Here is a 20228-nt window from a genome sequence, read left to right on the forward strand (position 1 = left end):
TTGTACACAAAGTTGTCATTAATACAAATGTATGGCTGACATGACCCTTGTCCCTATGGTTCATGCACTTAACATTTAAATATGTATGTTTTACACAAGTAGCTACACAGAGTACAAAACATTAAGATCACCTTCCTAATATTGAGTTGCACAAATTAAGAGTTTTTGCCTTTACACTTCAAGAGAGATATTTCAAGCTTGAGGCTCATAAATGATCACTACTCAGGAATCTGAGAGGAAATATCGAGCAAATTGGTAAAAGTAGAGAACATTGGTTTATGATGTAAGTGGGCTGCCCAACACTGCCAACACTCCAGCCTTGAGGGAGAGTTATCTGTCCCACTTGTGTACTTCACCACACAGCTGTAAAATAAATCATAATACTTTGCTCATAATGGGCGGTACTGGGTCAAAAGGTCCCTTAAACAAAACAAGGAACATGGCAGCAATAGCAATATGCTGTTGACAGCATGTTCCTTTGACCAAAGAGTACTCAAAATAGTGTTCATCAGATTTTCTGTTTTTTCTTTGTGTTTGGAGAAGGGGTATTTATCACCTTATCTTTGATTGGCCGTTGCTGTTGAGCGAGACCATTTACTGTAAGTGTGTGATGTCATGTCTGGCATGACCCCATCTATTGACTACTGGTATAGGCCTATACTGTTAATGGTATGGGATAATTGCTTTCTGAAATCAACATGTACTTACAGTGCATTCAGAAAGTATTCATACCCCTTGACCTATTCCACATGTTGTTGTGTTACAGCCTGAATTCAAAATAAAACATCCTTTTAGAAATGTTTGCTTATTTATTGAAAATTAAATACAGAAATATCTCATTTACATAAGTATTCACACCCCTGAGTCAATACTTTGTGGAAGCACCTCTGGCAGCGATTACAGCTGTGAGTCTTTCTAGGTAAGTCTCTAAGAGCTTTCCACACATGGATTGTGCAACATTTGCCCATAAATGTTTTCTAAATTCTTCAAGCTCTGTCAAATTGGTTGTTGATCATTGCTAGACAACCATTTTCAGGTCTTGCCATCGATTTTCAAGTAGATTTAAGTCAACTGTAACTCAGCCACTCAAGAACATTCACTGTCTTCTTGGTAAGCCTGCTTGGTAAGCCTGCTGAAAGGTGAATTACTCTCCCAGTGACTGGTGAAGAGCAGACTGAACCAGGTTTTCCTCTTGGATTTTGACTGTGCTTAGTGTAACAGGGTTGGTTATCTTTCCACTTGACACTGCATAAATATGTATTTTATGTTTATGTATTCTAATTGGTTGGTTCAAGTCAGATGTCAATAAGGTGTTATGTCATTGGTCATGCTTGCAGATAGGGGGAAATCGCAAGCATACATTTTTCCCAGTCTGATTTTGACATGCAAGCGGTAGGTCACATACTGAAATATTGTATTCTATTTTCATATTTTCAACGTGTACGAGTTCACTATGTACATGTCCTGATGTGTCTATATATGTGTACGGTACCTGTTAGATATTGGAGGCATTCTGGGATGTGCTTTGTACAATTATTGCTGGAAGAGATGAGTTAGCTAACATGCTCCAATTGTAATGGACACATTAGCTCCCTGCTAATTCACAGTTATTTCCAGATTTATCACGAATCTACAGCCATCCACATACTGTTGTCCTGCACATCTAATGTGCTTCCTTGTGTCTATTGTCAGAAAAAACAACAATCAACTGGGATCGCTTGATTGACAGTCCTTTCTTTAAAAACACAACGCATTAAGTTACGAAGTACGATTACATCTGTTACACTGGTGCCGAGACCAGCGTACTTGTCTTCACTGGACAGCTGTTACATTAGCTCCATTCTGTTTATTTTTTATCCTGAAAAAGTCCCCAGTCCGTAACGATTACAGAATACCCAAAACATGATGCAGGCACCACTATGCTTGAAAATATGGAGAATGGTACTCAGTAATGTGTTGTGTTGGACTTACCCCAAACATAACACTTCGGTATTCAGAACAAAAAGTGAATTGCTTTGCCAACTTTTTTGCAGTATTACTTTAGTGCCTTGTTGCAAACAGGATGCATGTTTTGGAATCTTTTTTTATTATGTACAGGCTTCCTTCTTTTCCCTCTGTCAATTGGGTTTGTATTGTGGAGTAACTACACAGCCATTAAACTCTGTAACTGGTTTAATGTCACCATTGGCTTCATGTTGAAATACCTGAGCAAGATGATCAATGAAAACAGGATGCACCTGAGCTCAATTTCGAGCCTCATAGCAAAGGGTTTGAATACTTTTTTGAAATAAGGTATCTGTTTTTTATTTTTAATACATTTTCTAAAATTCCTAAACCTGTATTTGCCTTGTCATTATGGCATATTGTGTGTAGTTTGATGAGGATTTTTTAAATATTTAATCAATTTTAAAATAAGGCTGTAACGTAACAAAATGTGGAAAAAGTCAAGGGGTCTGAATTCTTTCCGAATGCACTGTAGCTATTGGATTTCCCTGACTCTCCCTCAGCCCGGTGAAGCGCCTGCCTCCCCCTCGCTTTGGTAGCTAACTCAGCCTGTTTATATTGTAGTGAATAAGCTGGCTTGCAGGGTCCTCCATATTACATCACACCTGGAAAAACATTTTCAGACATGACTTCGGCATTCTTCAGAATTCAGATCTGTTTTATGTAATAACCCCCAAAATCAAAAAGTGAGGTGTAACTTTGTATTGGGACTTTTGATGTGTATACTAATGCAAATCCATATGTTACAAGTGATTACGTTTATACTACCTACCCTTTAAAATCAGGGATGTATGCTGGTGGGCTTGAACTGCCACAGCAGGCAGGTTGTTTAAAGGTTAAAGGTTTAGTCTCAAAATACTCAGTACGACAGGGCTGCTACAATAATTCAGTGATTACCACTTACATGCAATTTTCACTTCTCACGAATTACCTTGCTAGCTGTCTGGAGACAATTGCAGCGCTGCCATGTCTTTCCCTCTCTGTCCTGTGGCAGGAAACGCAGTAAAGCACCACCATCTTGTAGGAAACCGTTGGAGGTGCATTCTCCAGAGTCATAACTGCTGCAACCAATCAGAGCACACAAACAATTAATTCAACCACAATAAATTATATTTGGTTAACAATTTAACTAACTATTTAGCTGTCTTATAGGTTGGGTGTAGAAGCTGTATAGTGTCCTGTTAGTTCCAGACTTGGTGCGTCGGTACTGCTTGCCGTGTGGTAGCAGAGAGAACAGTCCATGACTTGCGTGTCTGGAGTATTTAACAATTTTTAGGTCCTTCCCCTGACACCGCCTGGTATAGAGGTCCTGGATGGCATGGAGCTCAGCTCCAGAGATGTACTGGCCAATGTTCCCTCTAATTTTGTTTGGCACTGAGCAAATTTCAGGTCTGCTGAGCGCAAACTTGAAAGTTGTGAAAATTCTGTGCAACTTCCAGCACATGTTTACTGTGAATGCTGAGGCTGTACCCGCTATAAGTTACAGTTTTATCCGTGGCCAAGTAGGCTACTGTGGCTATTTGATCATAATGTAGGCCTACCAGAGTGGCCTGAAATCGATCACAAAATCCAAGAAGAAGAAAATCACACATAGGCGATATGACCTGATTTAGTTAATCATCGTTGTGTACATTCACAGACAATGACTCGTTACGGCGGTAACAGTTGAGGAAAGATGCCAGCTCTGAGAGAAGTCCTCAGTCAGCCCGCTCACATTCACAGAGGTTGGATTAAACCCTTCAATCCTGGAGGAACATATTGCAGTATTATACAATATAGTTAGGAAAAAAGTGTGGTAGAATTCATAGAGTTTTGTTGCTGTTAATTTAAGAGCAACTACAATGCAAGATCAGCATCCATTAGAATTAGAAGGTTGAAGAGGTGTATGGTAAACTAAGAATATGATAGACAAGAAGTAGGATTGGCTAGAATAGAGACAAATGTGATTGATCTGGACGCAGTGCCAAAGTCTTGCCATAAGGTAATAGTAAAGGGGGAGATGACTAAGGCAGCATCCATCATATTGACAGCCTGGTTTGTCTGAGAGTAGCAAGAAACAGAATCCAATAAAAATAATATTTCAAATTGAGAGAGGTGAATTACACTAACTGTGCTGCAAGGTCAATATTATTGAAGTCACAAATATTTCAGACGCAGAGTAAACAACTCTGGTCTAAATAAGGAGAAAAAAAACGCCAAAACTCATTAACAACGAACAAGTTTTGAGCAAATTATACTTGTAAATGTTTAGAAAGCTTAATTAAACACATGGAGACTAATTAAAGCAGAATGAATTGTTCACTCTGTTATTATATGGACATGGTACAGAGCGTGAGCGCTCGGACACAGACGATGAGTAAAATTCAATGAATCTGTCAGCATTTGGACAATGAAGCAAGAGAAACAGGAGCAGAAGCAGCGATCACTTCATTTTCTCATACAGGTACAGTTTATACTGGTTTCAGACTGTATTTGTTGTGTTTTTAATGCTGTGCTTTCTGTGAAAAAGTATGTATTTTGTCTTGATTGTTGTCTTCTAGGGTTTCACCAGAAATAATGAAATCTCCTATCATGAAGAGGGCTTTTTTTGCAGAGTAAGAATGATTTTTCTAAACTTTTAATTACTGCTTTAAAAGCTTTTATAAATATAGGAGAAGATGGTAAAGTGTGAAATAGGCTGCTAGATATAATAAATTCAAGATCACTTCAGAGCCCTAGCAGCTCCTAGCAGTCTCACCTACAGTACATAGTTCCCCTGTAAAGTAACCATTCCGGCTTACCATTATTTTCTCTACAGGGAGAAATAATTAATGTACCTTGAATGTATTGCTAATGTAACAAATGAAATATTGTCCAGGTGCCTGTACTCTGAAAGGTACACTACATGAACAAAAGTATGTGGACAGCTGCTCGTCAAAGTAATCACATTCCAAAATCATGGGCATTAATATGGAGTTGGTCCCCCCTTTGCTGGGGTTTAGTTCAGGTCTCTGTGCAGGCCAGTTAAGTTCTTCCACATCGATCTCTACAAACCATTTCTCTATGGACTTTACTTTGTGCATGGGGGCATTGTCATGCTGAAACAGGAAAGGGCCTTCCCCAAATTGTTGCCACAAAGTTGGAAGCATAGAATAGTCTAACCATATGCTGTAGCGTTAAGATTTCCCTTCACTGGAACTAAGGGGCTTAGTCCAAACCATGTAAAACAGCCCCAAACCATTATTCCTCCTCCACTAAATTTTACAGTTGGCACTATGCATTGGGGCAGGTAGCATTCTCCTGGCATCCGCTGCTCCAGAGTCCAACAGCGGCGAGCTTTACACCACTCCAGCCGACGCTTGGCATTGCGCATGGTGATCTGAAGTGGTAGGCTTGTGTGGCCTACCACTTCACAGTGTGGCCTACCACTTCGGGGCTGAGCCATTGTTGCTCCTAGATGTTTCCACTTCACAATAACAGCACTTACAGTTGACCGGGGCAAGTCTAGCAGAACAGAAATGTTACAAACTGACTTGTTGGAAAGGTGGCATCCTGTCACTGTGCAATGACATGCAATGCCAACTGTGGGACCTGACTATAGACAGTTGTGTGCCTTTCCAAATCATGTCCAATCAATAGAATCTACCACAGGTGGACTCAAATGAAGTTGTAGAAACATCTGGAAACAGGATGCACCCATTCTCAATTCCGAGTCTCATAGCAAAGGGTCTGAATACTTATGTAAATAAGGTAATTCTGTTTTTTAAACATTTCTAAAAACCTGTTTTCCGCTTTGTCATTATGGGATATTGTGTGTAGATTGATGAGGATTTTTTTTCTTGAATCAATTTTAGAATAAGGCTGTAACAACATGTGGGAAAGGGGAAGGGGTCTGAACACTTTCCGAATGCACTGTATAGTGTATGCCACTTTTATATTAACTGTTTTTCTCAGGACATGAGAGACCTTGTCGACAGCACCTCATATGGTATTAATGCTGGGCTATAAATCACAAGTGATGTTACTCGTAATAATCCCACCTCATGAAACCTGTAATAGGTCTTTAAAAAGGGGCATTAATGATGTTGATTAACTGGTCTCTGTCTCCTTGTGAATATGAATGTGTTGTTACCACGTGTAGGTATTGATACTAATTTCTTCTTCTTCCAACGGGCTATAGAGGAGTTGTTGGAACGTCATGTGGACAAGAACAAACGTTGACTAGATGAGGTGAGTGTCTCAACTCTACATGGGCATCTGCACTGGCAGCCTTATTGTGTTGTTTTTTTTACACTCATGCTTACATACAAAATGGCAAAAAGGAAATCAAACAAGCTGATACATTCTGTACGTGAAATTAGAGATCTGTCAGAGAATTACTCAGTGTCACACAGTGAAATTTTTTCAATAAGTTTGGTTATGTTATTTTTAAGGACAAAATGCGCCATCTTCTGGAAACTTTGCGCAATGACTTGTAAAGTCCAGCGAACACACCTACCTGTGGTGCAGAGCCTGAGGCTGGTGAAGAGACAGAGATTTACCTTCTTCATAGTCATCTGCATGGTATGGAATCTCTAGACAGAGGATCACCATCAGAAACCAAAGAGGACAATTGCCTTTTTCCCTATGCATTGTTTAGTAACAAGGACAGTGGTGGGCTGGAGAATGTCGTTCCATTGTCAGTATCAACACCGTTACATGGTAGCCCTCCTCCTGAGAGGACTGACTCTGTGTCTGTCTATTAGTTCACCTGATGCTGATGAAGGTACAGAGGGCCTTGATGAGCAGGATTATGACAGGGAAAAAGGCTGTTGTCTTTCACTTGGTGAAAATACCCCTCTGCCCCTTGAGGAGGATCACAATCAACCTAGAAAACAATCATGGTGGACTGTCCAAAGAGCTGGAAGAGTCTTTCCACGTGTCCAATGCATCTGATTTCCCAGCGCCAGGAGTCACTGAGAATATAAACACTAGCCTTTTTCAGTGATGATGAGTTCTGATTTTATTTGTATTTTAAGGATTAGTTTAATGAGCTTTGAAGTCAACGGATGCTATTTTCGCTACGAGCAACTCGATATTGAGGTTTTTGAATCTCGAATGTGTTTTATAAATGGAAGCTGTATATTTCATACTTTTTGTAAATGATTTACGGTACAAAGTATTGACCAATATGTATTTTGATTATTGTTACACAATAATGAGAATTAACTAGACCAGAAATGTATTTTTATATATTTATCAATGTATTGCTCACTTTGTAGCCTATTGGTTTCAAATAACTGAGTATCAGTCAATATTCTAGGAAATACCTTTAATAAGAGGCACTGTGCTCTCTGCAACATGTAGCCTAGTTAACTGTGACCTTTGCTGTGACTGCCTAACAGTGTTGTTCATGTTTACAATAAAATGTTTTGTTATGTTGTTATGAACCCGCCTCCTCTTTCATCATGCACTCTGCACAAAAGTCAACTTGTCTCAGCTTTGTCCGAGTGGGAGGGGTGTGTGTGCGTCTATTTTCATCCAGCAGTATCACACTATTTTACAGCAACCTCAGCTGACATTCATAAATTAGTAAAGTAAACGGACAGTTCACAAATGAGTATAACATGAGCAGAAATATAGGTTTTCGGTGTACGGGGCTGAATAACGTACGTCGTAAGCAGGGTGGCAGCTGTCTCATTCTTGTCATTTTCCCTGCCTGGCATTCCAGCTGTCTGATGTCATTGCCTCTAAATCTGCCGTGTATCACGCCGCTGTTGAAGAACTACTCAAACTTTTAAAAAGAAATACAACCGTTGAAACTCATACAGGACCTGAAGAAAATATTATATTTAATGTAAATGCTCATAGTTTTGTTTGTCTATGTAAATCAGCATAATAGGAAAACGGTTGTGTAAAAAAGAGGATAATATAGATCCGCGGATGTAGAGCTTCATACACACTTGTTGCTCTTTCGGCAGGAAGTGAAGCACGTCGTTAGCCGAGTTGGTTTTCTGTATGCAGATTCCAAACTAAACCTTTTCGATATTTGACATAACTATCACCTATAATGACTGGCGGCAGCTTTGGATATGCACAATTTACAAATGGACTAATTTGCTTTTGGCGGACATCAATAAGGTAAAGATGCTAATGTCAACTATCTGGCTATTTGCAGGGATTTTGTTATGGTGATGGAGAGCCCATTTTGACGCTGACGACGTTAGCTATGTTAGCCTGCAAGCTAATTAGCTAAAGTTAGTGTACTGCAGGCTTTCCCAAACTTTTGCCCTACCACTACACAGCTGATTGAAATAATCAAAGTTTGATGATGAGTTGGTTATTTGGATCAACTGTGTGGTGCAAGGACAAAACACAAAAAGTGCAGTCTGAGGATGGTGGCAGGACCGAGCTTGGGAAACCATGAAGTAACTTACTGGATAGTTTTTAAACGTACTGTACTGTCTTTGGTTCTATGTTTAGGCTTTTTGGGGAGCATCTCTTTTTCAAAACCGTATAGCTAGCTTTGTTTAAAGTAGTGTTTTGTTTATTTTTCATGTAACCCGAAGTAATTTGTTGCTTCAACTTGATGGCGTTAATGAGCTAACGTTTGCTAACTAAATTAACACGGCTAGTTAGCCACCTGACTTTGCTAGCTGGACTAACTAACGTAAAAATAAATATATGCTCATATCTGATGGAGACTGTCTGTCTCTACAATATATAATGTATTGTACATTGTCATCTAGTATATTGGCTATTGGCTAGTAAAAGTCGTTGATGTCTTTTGTAACAAACAACGTTAGTTTACTAGTTAAATCTGGACTGGAGCCCACTGCACTGTCTATCAACATTCAATATTGATCTCTGTTATTCCAGTGTAATGGAAGTGTCCTACAGATAACTTTGGGATGGAGAACCATTAGCAAGCTACTGGTACAGAGTTATTTGCAGCTCATTCAATAATCACTCGACTGTCTGATTTGCACCAAGAAATTAGATGCTCCCTGTCTAGTTAGCTAAGTGGATTACCAATAAGATGGGTTGTTTCATAAAGGGCATCTGTTTTATGTTCTGAGATTGGTTACCTCTGCCGGTGGTGAGGGATTGCAGGCTTTTGTTCCAGCCACGCACACTACATAACTGAATCAACTTATCAATGTTGAACATTAAAATCAGGTGTGTTAGTGCTGGGTTGGAACAAAAGCCAGCACACACTGTTGCTCTCCAGAACCAAAGTTGGTGATTCCGAATAACATGTCATATAGTATAATACTGCTCGCTATGTTTGTCTTGAAAATGTTATCTGGAATGATGAAATAATTTTATATTGTCTCATAACAATTTTTCTCTTTCTGTTTTCACAGGGATACATGTATCCAACTCATGGATGGCCTCTTATCCACTACATTTTTGATGGGCAAAGTTTAGAGACAACGGGACATATATTTCTGGGTCAAGGAAGTACTCCTTGCCATAGGACTTTGAAACATGCCCTTGCCATTTGGCTTAAAACTCAAAAGAACTCGAAGGTATACTGTCTCAAGCAAGAGCTGTCTGGTCACACGCATTCAGCTGCTCAATGGTGAATTTGTTGAGTTTACTCTTTCTGTGGAGAGCACCGGCCAGGAATGTTTGGAGGCAGTTGCACAGAGACTCGAGTTACGAGAGGTATGTATGCTCAAGATGACTGAAACACTGATGGTTGTCGTTTTTGTTTGTGATTGCTCTTAAGTGAGTGGCCATTTAGGCTAAAGTTATCATGGTCTATGATCTGTTCTCCAACAGCCTACCTGATAGTCCTGTCATTATAAAACAATCAGAAACCTAGAACCTATCCTATTGTCTTGAGGGTATGGAAATAATAATTTGTTTCAGCCAAAGGCATTCCACATTGACCTAGTCATTCTTCAATCACGTAGGCCATGCATGCACTGCTCAAGTGGACCCACCTCTGCTGTGGACACAGTGGACACACCTGTGCTGTGATTCAATATGCATCTGAATCAGACTCGGTAGCTAGGTTTCCCTCTAATTGGCAATAGTTTCATGTGAATATTCCAGAATCCGCATAAAGAAAATATTGTGTTTTTAATTCGGTGCTTGCGTATGTCTATACTTTGTGTAGCCATTAACGATGATGCTAATGATACTCATCTTCTGGTAAAAATGGAAAGGCTTTCCAAAAAAACTCAATTAAATGTTAGCTATAAAGTAGCCTAAGCATACCTAGCAGAATTTATATCATGATTATTTAACATAAATCCAGTGGCCATTTTTTTTAATGGCTGGTCCCATTTAGTCGACTGGTAAATTGTTTGGTCGATAGGCTCAGTGGACTAATCCATTGTGGAGGCCGCGGGGATGGCACACCACTATCACCAGTACATTTACCGTTAATTCTCATAATTTCTAATCTACAATGTTTGTTTGGTTATTGTCATTTCTGTTAATGTATTCAATATATTATTATTATTTTGACAGTCTTTTACTGTTCTCATTGTCAGAGTGGTCACGTTGTTTGCAAAAACCTATGCTATACTTAGGAGTTTTGCTAATTTATTACTCCTCTGTTTGGAGCCCTCCTGTCAACGTTGAGTAAGGACGCGCACCTGATTACGCATAGAAGTAGGCATAGGCTACTTGCACTGCTCGCAAATGTAGGGCTATAACTGTGCCCATTTGGGTATCTGATGGTATTTCTGATTGTCTTAACCCACCACAACTAATGAGCTGTGGAGTAATTTTTTATTAATCTCAAACAGCAAATAAACAGTCTGTTTTTACATCCATTGACAATAGTTCCTCAGTGTAGACTATTTGAAAAATCTTTACAGCTCAATAACTACTCTGCAAAATAAAACAACAATGCTCTGATCCAGTGGAAACTTCATAAAATAGGCCAACCTGATTATTTCTTATCCCTTGCTCAAAAAGCCTACAGCTGTGTCTGACCCGGGAAACTGAGGGCCCAGAATATGTATACAGTGTTGTTAGTTTGCTAGCACCAGACCATGTTGATACAATGTTTCAAGTTCCTTGCAGACAGGCCATGTGTAGCCAATGTGATTCATAGGATATTTTCTACCTGCAGTCTGCAATGTTTTTATTTGTTGGCTTTATATAGGATATTTTTACATAGTTGGCAATATAAGTTACTTTTAGATTTGTATCATTTTCATTTAGTTCAAATTTTCATTAACAACACGACAATGGTTATGAGATGCGAAGACATTATTAAAAATTAAATGTAACCGTTTGAGACTGTGCATATGAAAACCAGAACTGGCATGTAGAAATGGTAAGATAAATTGGCACTCGACATGAAACAGGTTTGTGTAGCCTACCGGCAACTTCAGGAGTGTAACGGCAGAATCTGCAAAGGCCAGTAGGAGCGGGAGGAGGATGGTCGGGTACAGGTTTTTGTTATTTTGGTTGTCTTGATCTCTGGCTCCGTCATTGGTCTTAATTATTTCATCAAACAGTGCCCTTAATTCTTAGGGCTGAAATCCCGTTAACGGGATCGATATGACAACAGCCAGTGAAAGTGCAGGGCGCCAAATTCAAAACAACAGAAATTTCGTAATTAAAATTCCTCAAGTATACAAGTATCTTATACCATTTTAAAGGTAATCTTGTTGTTAATCCCACCACAGTGTCTGATTTCAAATAGGCTTTACAGCGAAAGCACCACAAACGATTGTTAGGTCAGAGCCAAGCCACAGAAAAACACAGCTATTTTTCCAGCCAAAGAGAGGAGTCACAAAAAGCACAAATAGATAAAAAATTAATCACTAACCTTTGATGATCTTCATCAGATGACACTCATAGGACTTCATGTTACATGTATTGTGTATGTTTTGTTTGGTAAAGTTCATATTTATATAAAAGAAATCTCAGTATACATTGGGTGCGTTATGTTCAGTAGTTCCAAAAACATCCGGTGAATTTGCAGAGCCATATCAATTTACAGAAATACTAATCATAAATGTTGATGAAAATACAAGTGTTATACATGGAATTAAAGATATACTTCTCCTTAATGCAACCGCTGTGTCAGATTTTAAAAAAGCTTAACAGAAAAAGCTAACCATGCTATAATCTGAGAACAGCGCTCAGAGAACAAATGCATATATCCGCCATGTTGGAGTCAGAAGTCAGAAATAACATTATAAATATTCACTTTGATCTTCATCAGAATGCACTCCCAGCAATCCCAGGTCCACAATAAATGTTTGATTTGTTCGATAATGTCCATTTATGTCCAAATAGTTACTTTTGTTAGCGCGTTTGGTAAACAAATCAAAACTCACGAAGCGTGTTCACTAGTTGCAGACGAAATGTCAAAGTTCCGTTACAGACCGTAGAAACTTGTCAAACGATGTATGGAAACAATCTTTAGGATGTTTTTAACACAAATTGTCAATTTTCCAATCGGAGAATTCCTTTGTCTTCAGAAAAGCAAAAGAACGGGAGATACCGCTCATGTGAAATGCGCGTGACCAGGGAGTGACTGCTGCCAGACCTCTGACTCAATCCACTCTCATTCGGCCCCACTTCACAGTAGAAGCCTCAAACAAGTTTCTAAAGACGATTGACATCTAGTGAAAGCCTTAGGAAGTGCAAGATGACCAATATAACACTTATACACTTAATATAACACAATATATAACTTCAATAGGGGCTGAGTTGAAAATCGACCAACCCCAGATTTCCCACTTCCTGGTTGGATTTTTTTTCTCAGGTTTTTGCCTGCCATATGAGTTCTGTTATACTCAGCCATCATTCAAACAGATTTAGAAACGTCAATGTTTTCTATCCAATACTAATAATAATATGCATATATTAGCAACTGGGACTGAGGAGCAGGAAGTTTACTCTGGGCACCTCTGGACACCTTTTCATCCAAGCTACTCAATACTGCCCCTGCAGCCACAATAAGTTTTAAAGCATTGCTCAGTGCATATAGTTGATTTTATTAAAACACATAGGGTGGGTCTATAAATGCACATTTAAAATAAAAAATAGACAACTGCAATCATATGATTCCTACAGAAACTTATCTCGGTAACTACAACCAAAAAGTCTACATTTCTTTAGTGGTCTCATGGTTTAAGTTATATTGTGGACTTTGAACATACAATTTTGTTTTTCTATTCAAAAAGTGTTTTAAAATTATTATTTTTTTAGCTTAAACCTGGAAAACAAAACAGAGAACTGAATTTGGGGGAAAACTTAATGGTATCAGGCCCAAAAAAGTACAGATTTTATAGGGCCCTATATAGGAAAGGACACTGATGGTCACATGGTTGAAGGATCTGTTACCATGCAATATATAAAAGGAAGATAGAAATGCTTTCAAAATCTGTAGACTAGTAGCCTATGTTTTGGCCTGACTATTTTGCCATCAGAGAATCTCTAGACTATGCTCTTTGTTGGAAAGTCTTGATTCTCTCACAGACGTTGATGATCTTTACCATGAACTTTGTGTGAACTGTTTGCAATAGGGGAGGGTTTAAATTGCCTAGCAGTGATTTCTGATATAAATCTCAACGCTTCAAATAGACATTCAGATGTTGTGAATGGGTTAGCAATGGTATAATTGTAGTCAGAGCAATCACGCTGTGAGCCTTGTGGCCAGACTCCCTTCATCATAAACAATACAGGTCAACTCCAGAACCACTGTTCATTGTGTGATGCACACTGCTCCACCCCAGCAGACAGTCACAAGACTGGACAGGGAGTGGCAGCAGCACAGGAACCTTTAACTTTACTTTGGGCTTGTGGGTCAACATTCATGTTTCAGATAAATACAAGCTATGTGTAGTAGTATCGCCATGTTTATGAAGGAAGCACAAACATGTTAAGTATTCTATAATTTAGCGTAGGTCATTTAACCTAAGCTATTGTCATTGTAAACCAAAATACCATATTACTGTCATTTCATTAACAAGTAACGATTTCACAATCGCCTCATCTTTCAATAGACTGCTTCCTGTTTCCCCGATTTAAAGCCCCACTTTTCATTTCCTCCCCCCACCAGATAACATACTTCAGCCTATGGTACTTCAACAAGCAGAACCAGCAGCGTTGGATCGATCTGGAGAAGCCCCTGAAGAAGCAGCTGGACAAGTATGGCCTGGAGCCCACCGTCTACTTCGGCGTGGTCTTCTACGTGCCCACCGTAGGCCAACTGCAGCAGGAGATCACTAGGTCAGATATCCGCTTAACACAGAGGGACACCAGACACTCATTCACGTTGCTTCTCATGCCAAACTGTTGTCTCCTTCATGCATTTCTTGGTTAACTCTAAGCCACACAGTTCCCACCAAATTTATTTAATCTATCCATTCCTATTGGATCAGTCAAAAGTAGTGGAATGTAATGCATGTGTATCCTTCATGCTAGAGGATTTGCCATACTCCGTATGCCATAACACTTACTGAGCATTGATTAACTCCAGTACTCCAGTACTAAGCATTGATTAAGTCCAGTAACCACTGTTCTTTCTGTGTTGGCACCCACTACAGTATGACATCACATCTCTCACTGACTGATTTTGAATGGAGGTGTCAAACCAAGTCATGTTTGTCTTCTGTCCACACCTTAAGATTAACCAACTTCCTCTACCTCCCTACAGATATCAGTATTATCTCCAGTTGAAGAAGGATGTTCTCGAAGGCCGAATCCCTTGCTCTATAGAACAGGCCATCCGCCTGGCTGGCTTGGCAGTGCAAGGTAATGTGAATACTGAACACGGGCTCTGAATGCAACAACGGGAAATTAAACTCCGTACACACTTATCTACTGATGGGTTGACTGAGGATCGCCACCTGTTCAAACTGTGGTGACAGGTCAGGTCCTGCCATAGGTGGCCACAGCGGGTGTTTTGCACCACACTCACACACTGATGTCATGACCTGTTGTAAATTCCACTGCTCATGCTTTATTGAACCTCAAGCTGGTGACAGTACAACAATGCAACAGGAGTGAAGTTGTTAGAGTATGGTTTCGCGGATCATTACTGAATCTCAGCTCGGGACTTGTCAGATGTGTCATATGATTTCAAAGCATACCTAGGGAAAATTTGAATTTTAAACTTGAATATTTTAATTTGCTATTCAAGAGAACATCATTGTCTCATTGTACAAACGTAAGGCCATTTTCTACAATCCTAAGTAACCTTGTTTGTATAAAAGCTGAGTCGAGCACTTTATTTTGGGTTTATTGAGCTTTTCACAAGTCTGTTAATGTAGGACACTTAACAAGCAACATCAAGCCCAAACTAACCTATAAACTGGCCAGGCTCAGGGAGTGTAAACTCCCTTTGCATGAGTCTCCAGCTTGACATTTCTGGACTCCCACTTTTGCCCAGCCAGAAGAATCTCAAACATTACTGGCAAAGTTATATCAGGCAGTGCAAGTTACTGGCCTAGGTGTTAACATTGCACAGCAACTGAGATCACTTACTGGTGCAACCCAGGTCCAAACTATTGCTGCCCAAACTGCATGGTAAGCTAGATCAAAATAGCATCCCAGTAATACTAAAAGCTTTAAGAAACCTCTATTTGTTGACTTAAAAAAGCCCTGCTAAGTTTGCTTTTGGTTTTTGCTTGGAAGATGTTGGACATTGTCTATTTTTACCTAGCTGCTGAGGTTAGGGCTTGTGGGGGCCTGGCCGGTAGAGCCGTAGCTAGCATGGCTAATGCCTGGGATACTGAACATAGCTGTGAACATAGCTGGCGTGCAGAAAGAGATTGCTGTTAACGTTGGACCACTACAGTTTCAGACGTTAAAGCAATCCCGTGTCATAACACACGGGTCCCCTGCTTTTCTAAAATAAGCATCACACCATTCTGAAAATCCATGGACGCTTTGTCCGCCTCGCACTAACTGCAGAAATAGACACATTAGACTTTTACCTATTTAAATACATGTTTGGCAGGTTTTCACTTGTATTCACTGCCAGGAAAAATATTACTGTAGTGTTATATGTATTCACCCAGTGTACTAAAATTGCGATTGTATTTTATTATTTTCTGGTTCAGCTGACTTCGGAGACTTCAATCGTTACGATTCGCAGGAGTTTCTTCAGAAGTTTGTGCTCTTTCCTATCGTAAGCCGTTTCTTTCTTTTCTTTATGGCTTTACGTCTCAAAGTTCTTGTTTTACGATCTATAGTCATCTGTTCATGAATGTGCACAATGTAATCTAGATTTCCCCATCTATTCATAGGGCTGGATCCAGGATGAGAGAGTACTGGAAGAGGCCACTCAGAAAGTGGCTGTGCTTTACCAGAACTACAGGTGAGAAATCTTCAGATGTTCCCACATCAGATTTTCCATCTGTGGAAAAGAAGACATGCCTTATATTCTCCACAGGAACCCCCCCTTCACAGGAACCCCCCCCTTCACATCTCCTGAGGCTGGCATTCGCAGGGCCTTTTAATTGAGTCCAGGTTCGATCCATGCAGTGGGACAGTCCATGGTGCTTCTTTCTCATCTGGCCTCAGCAGGCCGAAAATAAACCCATCTGACCAGGGGTCCTCAGCTCTAATTTACAGTCAGGCAGATGGATGAAAAGCCCCGAGCCGGGGCCGGCCTGGCACCAAGCCACCTCCAAGGCCAGCTGGTTTTCATTCCGTCCATCCCAACCTGCAGGTTTCCAGCCTTCTGCTCACCCCCCATATGAACTGGATAGATAGATAGATGGAAAAAGCTGTTTTGGGCCCCAGCTACAGGGGAGGGAGGTGTCAGGTTGGGGGGGGGGGGGGGGGGGGGAGTTCTGTAGTTGAGGTGAGGAGTTGATGCTTGCCTCAATGTTGGTATGTATGAAATGGTTTCACTGCTTTGTGTGTGTCAAACGAAGTGCAGTGACACAGATGAACAGAAGATGGAGATGATGGGGGATAGCACATAGCAGCAGCTGATCTTGCTGGTGGTTGAACTAGACTGACACTTTCAGTTTGAGAAGGGTTGTCAGGGCTCAAGTCTGTGACCATTTCGATGCATTTTGCTACCATTTGACTTGGCTGTGTGAGTAAATGTTTTAATTGGTTGCATGGGTACGAGCTGCACATTCTACATTTGTATTTATTATGCGTCCCCAGTATTTCCTGCCAAGGCAGCAGCTTCTCTTCCTGGGGTCTAGCAAAATTAAAGAAATTTAAAACAAATTACAATACATTTCACAACACAAGTGTGTGCCCTCCGGCACAAAATCCATGTGTCTTGTGCGTATGTTATGGTGTATGTCTGTGTGGGTGTCTCTTCACATACCACGCTGTTCCATAAGGTGTCTTTTTATCTGATTCAACATGTCTATACTTTTCACAAGTACAAGAAGTGATGAAGTCGATCTCTCCTTTACTTTGAGCCAGGAGAGATTGACATGCATATTAATGTTAGCTTTATTATGGACAGACCTCTCCTGATCAATAAGTTTTGACCATGACAGTTTACAATCCAGGGTTACTCCAAGTAGTTTAGTCCCCTTAACTCGCTCAATTTCCACATTATTCATTACAAGATTTAGTTGAGGTTTAGTGAATAATTTGTCACATGCAATGCTCCCCCCCCCCCCCCCCCCCCTCCCCTCCACAGGAGGCTGTCTGAGTGGACTGATCCATTGTGGAGGCTGTGGGGATGACAGTCCATCAGTCTTAGAAATGTGATACTGAAACTGTATATGGTTATATTACATAAGAACAATTGTGCAAAACAAATAAAAAATATATTTTCTAACCAATGCGTTTTCTCCCGCGGATAGTAGTCATTGTCCGCTGTTTTGAAACGCATTAGTGCACTGAATTAGCGCCTTTTCCTAGACCATGTTGCAATGTGCATAATAGCAAAGTTAACCAGCATATTGGTGTTGAACAATGCGGCAGAGGCAGCAACGGAGTTAGGAGGCAAGAAAACAGCCCTTAACTTTTTTTTTAGACATCTGTTTGTCTAAACAAGTGAGAAGAGAGGAAACCCCAACCTAATTAGGTCTATAATCAATAGCCTAACTGATAAATGTGCCTGGCTTTATAAATCGTCCATATTACACTACCGTTCAAAAGTCCAGTGTCTGTTCTCTTGCCCCATCTTAATATTTTATTTTTATTGGCCAGTCTGAGATATGGCTTTTTCTTTAACTCTGCCTAGAAGGGAAATTCCGGATTTTGAAATGCAATCAAGCATTTTAGTTTTAAAATAACAAAGCGACAATTAAATAATTTGCGTGAACAATAATTAGGCCTAAACTATTCCATTTCGCAAATTGCATTCACCAATGAATGCGACTGTTTTTAGTCTTTGCTGTAACAAAAGGCTTTACAAAAAAAAACGGACTCTCTGGTTGGCTTGCAATGTATTTGTGTTTACATTGTTCCAAACGGTCAGAAAAGGGATATTCTAATCTAACAGCACCTGTTTGGCACACATATGCTTGCGCTTTACCTCATTTTTGTTCTTGAACGCCAATATTTTCCACAACTAGTGAAATTTATTCCACACATCTGACTTCCCCTTTACTTCCTGATTAACCAGTAAACTTTCCCCGTTTTGTGTTGGTCACGTCTTCTGGATAAATTCTGCTGTCACATGTGTTACGGTGTTGAGTTTGTTTATTGATGTGATTATGATATGCAATAGGTCAGGCCGTATTGGTCACGTGCATGCAATGCGTACATGTGTCACACACATGGATCAAGGGATGAGGGAAATGGGAATGTTTTTCCTAAACTTTTCAGTAATTTATGTTACCACTTCAGCAACTAAGTCAGCAACCAACCGATTGGTTGAAAGAACAGACAACTCTTGGTCAAATAATATTGTGTTTTGTCGGGGACGGCCCCAATCTTTGTGGTTCCTGTAATGAAAGTATCTGTGCCTGTTCCGATGGAGCTTGCTGCTGTGAAGAGCGAGCAACTCACTCCCTCTCCACGTGCTCAGATTGTAGGCAATATCATTTAACTCAATTGCTGGAAAAATACAGCCTTGGAAGCAACTACTGTCGTCACTGTTGAAGAGAAGAGTTTCTCAGCTTTCTGTAGGCATATCTTTTTTTTCTGATAATGGAGCTCTATGGAAACTATTTTACAACCAAAATATTTGATATGGCTTTGAGATATGGCGCACAAGACATGTGCATTGTCCATTGCAAGTGCATGGGACTCCATTGAGTAGAAGGCTACCACAGCAATGTTTTGTGTGTTTTTTTTACATTAAAAAAAACCTTTTAGATTAATACGTGGCTTACATCAGTGGCTATTATATTTAGAGTTAGCGATCTAGCTAATGTGTTTGTAGTTTACACATTCAGTTAGTCAATAAGCCCCCCCAAAGAGTTAGTACATAGTTAGTACATGTAGACAAATGTATCTTTATTGAACAAAAGACAGGGTTCAGCAATGGGCCCACTGTGTCACCATCAGGAGTAAATGGGCACATTGCCCTAAGATTAATTACTTCTGTACTGTTTACCACACTTGTCAAATATCAGAACTGAAAATCAAACTGATCATGCAGTGTAATATCCGTTTGATGTATTTTGAAGGATGTTTACAACTTTCAAATGTATTCTTCTACAGCACCACTGGTCCGATCGATTTTTCAAGACTTTTGCTCAAGCAATATGTTTGCTATTAGCCAATGAGTGTGCATGAATGTTTTTTTCTCTTTCCAACAGCACCACCATGGAGCCAAACTGAACCATAATTAACACGTTAACCAGGCTCATATTCCTGAGCATGTGTGCCAAATTGCATCACTCTGAGTCAATCCGATCAAGCGATTATAAACGTGCCCATTATAGCGCTACTGTGTGGTTGAGCTGAATGTGCTTAGATATGTTGAGTCTTGACAGTGTTTGTGATGTGTACCAAATTTAGTTACAATGTGAATATCTGTGTCGGAGTTAAATGCATTTGTGCCAGACCACGCCCACGTGATTTCTTTATTGGTCAGTAGCCAATGCTTGAGATGCTATCCTGGAAAAAAACTAATTTGTGACGGCTTGCTTGCTCCATCGATGCCATGTTTTGTGCAGATCAGTCATTTGGTGCCTGATAAGTAGTGTTTTTAAGTTAACTATTTTTCTCAATTCTAAATGGCAGAAAATCCATCATGGTGGACCTTATGGGTCCTTGAGGCACACTTGTTCCTTGTGTGGAGAGGGACCTATCTACGGAATTTCAGGACTCTAGCTCAAACAGGATGAGGGGTGTGCGATTTTAAAAGTTTGCATATTCAATCACTTGTTAGTGCCACCATGTGGCCA

At 40.0% G+C, this 20228-nt stretch overlaps 1 protein-coding gene across 2 annotated transcripts in view; it reads left to right on the top strand.

Moving 5' to 3' along the window:
- Positions 1–7466: 7466 nt before the first annotated feature.
- The window catches only part of ptpn21 (protein tyrosine phosphatase non-receptor type 21), a 32287-nt gene continuing 19525 nt past the window's right edge, over positions 7467–20228 (top strand). For both annotated transcript variants that reach the window (XM_021574083.3, XM_021574084.3), the window contains exons 1-6: positions 7467–8103; positions 9330–9633; positions 14006–14175; positions 14603–14700; positions 16011–16078; positions 16197–16267. In XM_021574083.3, coding sequence (XP_021429758.1) covers positions 9454–9633; positions 14006–14175; positions 14603–14700; positions 16011–16078; positions 16197–16267 — 587 coding nt within the window. In that variant the 5' untranslated portion in view covers positions 7467–8103; positions 9330–9453. The remainder of the gene's footprint in view (positions 8104–9329; positions 9634–14005; positions 14176–14602; positions 14701–16010; positions 16079–16196; positions 16268–20228) is intronic.

The sequence above is a fragment of the Oncorhynchus mykiss genome, chromosome 19 (genome assembly GCF_057628025.1).
Source record: "Oncorhynchus mykiss isolate SJ-2025 chromosome 19, ASM5762802v1, whole genome shotgun sequence".
Taxonomy (NCBI): Eukaryota; Metazoa; Chordata; class Actinopteri; order Salmoniformes; family Salmonidae; genus Oncorhynchus; species Oncorhynchus mykiss.